At 58.4% G+C, this 6,798-nt stretch overlaps 1 protein-coding gene across 1 annotated transcript; it reads left to right on the top strand.

Annotated features, from left to right (window-relative positions):
- The first annotated feature begins 2,389 nt into the window (after positions 1–2,389).
- Positions 2,390–4,274, top strand: F2rl3 (F2R like thrombin or trypsin receptor 3). The gene is made up of 3 exons (XM_048342714.1): positions 2,390–2,477; positions 2,559–2,572; positions 2,807–4,274. Exons 1-3 carry the CDS (start codon positions 2,390–2,392, stop codon positions 3,842–3,844), a joined length of 1,140 nt encoding a protein of 379 aa, XP_048198671.1. The 3' UTR covers positions 3,845–4,274.
- Positions 4,275–6,798: the final 2,524 nt, after the last annotated feature.

Below are 6,798 nucleotides of genomic sequence, written 5' to 3' on the forward strand. Positions count from 1 at the left end.
TTTGCTCAAGGCTGGCTCTCTAGCACTTGAGCCACAGCTCCACTTCCAGTTTTCTGATGGTTAATTGGAGATAAGGGTCTCATGGGTTTTCCTGTCCAGGCTGGCTTTGAATCTGGATCCTCAGATTTCAGCCTCCTGAGTAGATGGGATTACAGGTGTGAGCCACCAGCACGCAGCAGGTAAACCCAATTTAAGACCAAGATGTTGCTGAGGTCCTCCTGTTCCTAACCCCTTAACTTCCTCCTCTCCCTTGTGGCCCTCTGAGCCTGGGCCAGCCCTGCCCCCCACTGCCTCTGGTGCCAGCAGCTCAGCACCCTCACTCCTTCCCCAGGCCCCTCAGTCTGTAGTCCCCAGACCCCACTGCTCCCTTCAGGATGCACTTGTATGTGTAGCACACCTGGGCTGTTCGTGTGCTCCATGCCACAGGTGTGCCAGGCTGGTACCACACACACCAACTCTCACATGCAGGGAACGGGGATGGGGACAGCACCAGCTGCCAGGGGCCCTGAGGGGTGGTGATGGCAAACCATAAGCCTGGGTCTGTTAGCTACTATTCCCCATTAAAAAAATTATTTGCTGGGCATCGGTGGTTCTTGGCTGTGACCCTAACTGCTCAGGAGTCTGGGATCTGAGGTGGTTCAAAGCCACCCTGGGCAGGAAAGATGAGATTTGTCTCCAATAAATCACAGAAAAAACCTGAAGTGGAGCTGTGACACCACCGTTTTTAGCACAAAAGCTCAGGGATGATACCCAAGCCCCACATGTGCACAATTTGTGCCGAATGTGGTGATGCACTCCTGCAATCCCAGCACAGTGGGAGGCAGAGACAGGAGGATCAGGAACTCAAGACCCGTCTGAGCTGCACAGTGAGACTTGGTCAAGAGAACAGAGAGAAAAAAGGGCTTGAACAGTGTACCATTCCCACCATCTTGAGCACGAGTGGCATGGGAGCGCCATCCCCATGGGCTCCCCATGACCTCCCTGGCCTGAGCACCCACAGACCCGCTTCCTGTCCTCCTGTGAGGACAGGATGACATGCTGGAGTCCTGGGGAATTGAACCCAAGTCATATGCTTGCCGGGCAGGTACTTCTACCTGCAAAACCCCAGCCTGGCATTTTGCATGTGTTTTTTCAAAGCTAGGGTCTTGCTTTCAGCCTAGGGGTGCAGCGTGCATCTGGACCAAACCCACCTATATTTACACTCCCCATCTGTTCTGGGATTTATAGGGTTTCATGAGCCTTTCTGCCCCTGCTGGCCTTGAATTGTGACCCTCCCATTCTCAGTCTCCCAAGTAGTGAAGTGACAGACGGGAGGAGCCATGCCTGGCTGTTTTGCCTCTTTCTGACAGTGACTCTGGCTGGACACTCTGCCCGCCCTGCACCTCTGTGAACATCTGTCTAGACGTCTTCCTGTGTGTGCCTGCGTGCATGCCTGCATGTTGGGCCTGTTCCACCCTGACCCCAGGGTGATCCCTATCCCTACCTTCACCTTCCTGACCACCCACCACTGACTGGTACTTCATTACACAGGGAACCCCATTGGGACAAGAGACCAGAAGTCACTGGGGGCTTGTGAACATGCCCCTCTGATCCATTTTTATTTTTGGAAACAGGGTGTCACTGAGTTGCCCTGGCTAGCTGGGACTCCTCCTCCTGACTTGGATTCCTAAGGGCTGGGATTACAGTTGTGAGTTACCTGGCGTGGCTGTTTCATCTCCACAGGGAGGTCCCGATGCAGTAATTGGTGTGTTTCCCTGCTCCAGGGGGCCCAGGAGCGGAGGTGTGAGCACAGTGGGGGGGGGGTGTCCCCTGTCCAGGGCACTGCCCTTGGTGTTCACCCATAGTCACTGTGGGTGCCCCAGGCTGGAGGAAGAGGGGGTCAGGGAAGAAAGCAGAGTGACTTCAAGAACCAGGGACCAGTCTGCCTCCCCCCTGGAGAAGGGGCCCAGTCAAGGCTCCCCGGGACAGCAGGTACTCAGCCTCCACTCCCTAAGTGGACCCCACGCTCAAGGAGGCCCCCATTTCTAGCTCTCAAGGGGCCTAGAAGTCACTCATGGGCTCTTGACAGGAGGCCTCCAATAGGAGGCCAGGCTCTTGTCCTGCTCCCAGGGACAGGAAGTTGGGGTGGCCTGGGGAAGGGCCCAGAGACCCCCATTAGGTAGAGTGATGTGGATACCGGGAGCTGTCAGTGCTGGTGGGGGCAGGAAGTGGCCACTTTGCTTCCTGGGCTGGACAGGCTCCTGCTGGGCCCTGTGGCCTGGGTGGGTTTGGAGGCGGGGGTGGTAGGCAGGTTTATCTCACCCAGGCACCGGAAACTGGGGAGTTGGGACGGGGAGGCAGGAAGCCCCAAGACTGAAGCCTGGAGCAGCTGGAGCCTGACTCAGACAGCATGTGGGCAATGCTGCTGTGGTCTCTGGTGTTGGGGTTCAGCCTGGGGGGCAGTCCCCAGACCCCCAGCATATATGACGAGGGAGAAAGTGTGGAAGAAAGCAATGGTGAGTGACCCTGGCTCTGACAGCGGGGGACATTGAAGGGGCTGTGGACTCGGAGCCTCAGAGTGGGAGGTGGAATTGTGGAGGCCCTCTCTCCAGGGCCCCCCTCTACCCAAGCTTTTTGGAATGAGGCAGTTCCTGTCAATGACACAGTCTGGTTGGATCTCAGCAGCCAGGGAGCCCCTGAAAGTGGGGTGCAAAAATGGGCACTCCAGCACCTGGGCCAGTTTGGGGGTGTCCCCGGGCTCTCTGGGCAGGGCTGATGTCACCTTTTGTCCTTTCAAGGCACTCTACCCCCTGTGACAAGGTGCGAGGAGGCGAGCCCTGCGTTCCAGCCCCGTGGGTTCCCCGGGACGCTCTGCGCCAATGACACGGACACTCTGGAGCTCCCCCCGAGCTCGCGGGCGCTGCTGCTGGGCTGGGTGTCCACCCGGCTGGTGCCCGCCCTCTATGGGCTGGCAGTGGGCGTCGGGCTGCCCGCCAACGGGCTGGCGCTGTGGGTGCTGGCCACGCGCGTGCCCCGGCTGCCCGCCACGCTTCTGCTCATGAACTTGGCTGCGGCGGACCTGCTGCTGGCCCTGGTGCTGCCGCCGCGCCTCATCTACCACGCGCGTGGCCAGCGCTGGCCCTTCGGGGAGGCCGCCTGCCGGGTGGCCACGGCCGCGCTGTACGGCCACCTGTATGGCTCGGGGCTGCTGCTGGCCGCCGTCAGCGTGGATCGCTACCTGGCGCTGGTGCATCCGCTGCGGACCCGGGCCGTGCGCGGCTGGCGACTGAGCGCAGCGCTGTGCGCGGCCGCCTGGCTGGCCGCCGCCGCCCTCACCGTGCCGCTGACCTTGCAGCGCCAGACCTACCGGCTGCGGGGCTCGGACCGCGTGCTGTGCCACGACGCGCTGCCCCTGGCCGCGCAGCTGGCCTTCTGGCGGCCGGCCTTCGCCTGCCTGGCGCTGCTGGGCGGCGGCGGCCCGCTGCTGGCCACGCTGCTGTGCTGCGCGCTCACGCTGCGCGCCCTGGCGGACACGCGCTTCGCGCACGCGCGCCGGCTGACGGCGCTGGTGCTGGCCACCGCGCTGCTCTTCTTCGCGCCCAGCAACCTGCTGCTGCTGCTGCACTACTCCCGGCCGGGCCCCACCGCCTGGGGCGACCTGTATGGTGCCTACGCGCCCAGCCTGGCACTCAGCACGCTCAACAGCTGCGTGGACCCCTTCGTGTACTACTACGCGTCCCCCGAGTTCCGGGACAAGGTGTGGACCCTGCTGGCGTGCCGCCCGCCGCCGGCTACCACCACGCCGTCCAAGACCTCGCGGGAGGGGCGCGCCCCTGGGGCCCATACCCGCTCTTCCCTTCTGTAACTGCGCCCCAGGGGTGGCGGGGAGGGGACAATGGCTGTGCTAGGCTCCTTCCCGGGCGCCCGATGTGGGCCTCAGCTGGAAGCAGGGGTGGCAGCTCTCTCAGGCTGGGCCCTACAGGACAAGGCTGAGCTCCACGTTTTATGCTGGTCCTGGGACTTGAACAGAGGGCTCAGTGTGGCTCTTGTTGTTTGTTTTTGCTTATGGCTGGAGCTCTAGCACTTGTTGCATCTCCAACTCCATCTTTTTGATGGTTAATTGGAGATGAGTCTTCAGGACTTTCCTGCCTGGGCTGGCTTCAAACCTCATTTCACAGATCTCAGCCTCCTGTGGAGCTGGCATTACAGGTGCAGTGCATGCTACCAGCCTCTGGCTGGTTTCCAGACAGGATCTGAGGGCCCACCCTGCCTGAATGGTTAGGTCTGGGTATAATTGGGAGCTGTGCTGTCCCCAGGTTCCTCTGCCTGCAAGAGGCTTCAGACCCCTATGACTGTGGATGCAGGTTTTAATTTATCTATAAAACTTGGTCCATGAAGTTTGAAAGATTTTTAAATAGGGGCCCCAACGTGTTGCTCACCTCATATACATGAAGCCCTGGGTTTGATTCCTCAGCACCACATATACAGAAAAAGCCAGAAGTGGCGCTGTGGCTCAAGTGGTATAGTGCTAGCCTTGAGAAAAGAAGCCAGGGACAGTGCTCAGGCCCTGAGTCTGAGCCCCAGGACTGGCAAAAAACAAAACAAAACAAATAGGGACTCCAAGGGGCCGTTAGCCCTGCTTAGTCTTTTGTTGTGGCCACTCTGGGGGGAAACTGAGGATGGAGCGATCCCCTCAGGAGCCCCAAACACCCCTAACCCTGCTGGGCTTTCACCCTAACTCAGCCCCACCTCCTCCACTCATAGCACTGCTCATCATTCGAATTCTCTACCCCCTTTGACTTCAGCATTTCCGGAACTTTCTCATACCAGGCAATCTCTTTAAGTCACATTTCCTGATGATTCACACACAGGGTCTGGAAGGCTGTGGGGGGAAGAGGGGCAGGAAACTGCCCTCCACTCAGCACCCCCTGACCTCACTCCACATCCCTTCAGCCTGAGGCAGTGAACCTCCCTCCCCGCCTTGCAGCTGTTGGCAGAACCTCACCTGAGCCAGGTCTGTGGTGTCAGCAGGGACCCCAGGACTGGAGCCTGTGTCCCCTCTGAACACCATCACTCTGGGGCCCCAATTCCTGGAGCCAGGCTTCCCTGAGTCTGGCGGATGGACCCTGTTGTGGCCTTCAGGATGGCCTACTGACCCCTGACCTTGTGCATGGTGGCTAGGAGTTTGCCCACAAGATTCCCAGCACCCATAGGCTGCAAACACCACTCAGCCACAGGGTGAATCCCAGCATCACCAAACCAAAACCCAAAACATGAACAAAATCTTTAACCTAAAACTCTGGTGGAGCCCAGCACTGCGAGAAGGGACAGTCTGCCTCCCATAGAGCAGCAAGGCTGCTGTGCACACCAGTTTAATTCAAAGGAGAACATCAATACATAATATCCAAAGAGAACATAAATACACTACAGAACCACAAGCCATAAAGTGCTCAAAGGTGGGCCCAATAAAATCGTCCCAATAAAAGGCACGAAACTGGTTTTCTTCCCAACTGCAGGAGGGTGTCATGGCCAGTGAGGGGGGCCAGGTCTGTGGGCATCACGGGCTGCATGGCTCACACCCCCCATCGCTGGGCAGTGCTATGCCCACAGGCTCCGCAGGGAGGCCATCGGGACTGAAGTACCACCGGCTGGAGGCTGGGCCCACAGCCTCTTCCCATGCCTGTTGGTTCCCCAGAGCGGCCTCCTTGCTGGCCTCAGCGTCCAGCTCCAGCACCTGGGAGAAGTACCTGTGGAGGGAATGAGGCTCCATGGGGCTGGGCAGGGGGGCCAGCTGCACAGGGCAGGGAGGGCACGGTCTGTCCATGCTGGCACAGGATAAGGTCACGGGCCCTGTGAAAACTATTTTCCTGTGTGTGCTTACATGTCAATAAAAACCCCAGACACAGTGGGGCACAGTGGCACACACTTGTGATCCTAACCACTCAGCTACAGTGGAAGGAGCTTGGTTCTTCAAGCTCGGCACCAGTGGCTCACGCCTGTAATCCCAGCTATTCTGGAGGCTGAGTTATGAGGATCGTGGTTTGAGGTCAGCTGAGGCAGGAAGGTCTATGAGACGCTCATCTCCAATGAACCACTAAAAAGCCGGGAGTGGAGTTGTGGCTCAAGTGATAGAGTTCACCTTGAGCAAAAAAAAAAAAAAAAAAAAAAAAAAAAAAAAAGCTCTGAAACAGCACCTAGGCCTTGAGTTCAAGCCCTAGAATTAGGATAAAGGAAAAAAAAATAATACCAAAGATCTATCTTCAGGCTGGCCTGAGCAAAAAGGAAGGTTCTATTTGAAAAATAAAAGCAAAAAAGGAGGCCAAGGACGGAGGGGTGGCTCAAGTGGAAGTGTGGGCCAGGCAAGCAAGCTTGGCAAGAGCACAGAGCCCTGCATTCGGGTCCTGACACTGGCGTGCACACATGGCAAGAGCAGAGGCTGAGGAAGTTGGGAGGCGCTGTGGTGACTCTTGATGGAGGACGGAGGTTGTCCTATTCTGTCCTTCAGAACCTGCCATTATACCCCACCTGCCTTGCGGACACTGCAGCCTGTGACTGTGGGGCCATCTGGTGACAGCTTGGGTCCCCCCCATTCACATGTCACAACTTATTATCAGGACTCATGCAAACATGAATGGACGTGACCCTAGCTGGCCACTCTCTGGGTTGTGTGGAGGTCGGGCACTCACCCTCGATGGCTGGGAACTACCACAAGTGGGGTCTCCACAAGGGCATCACGAGGGCCATGGCAGAGAGCCAAGGGGACTCTGTCTCAGTCCTGCTGCCTGCCCAGGAGGGCGGCCTGAGGGTGTACCTGCAGAG

This window comes from Perognathus longimembris, chromosome 3 (assembly GCF_023159225.1).
Source record: "Perognathus longimembris pacificus isolate PPM17 chromosome 3, ASM2315922v1, whole genome shotgun sequence".
Taxonomy (NCBI): domain Eukaryota; kingdom Metazoa; phylum Chordata; class Mammalia; order Rodentia; family Heteromyidae; genus Perognathus; species Perognathus longimembris.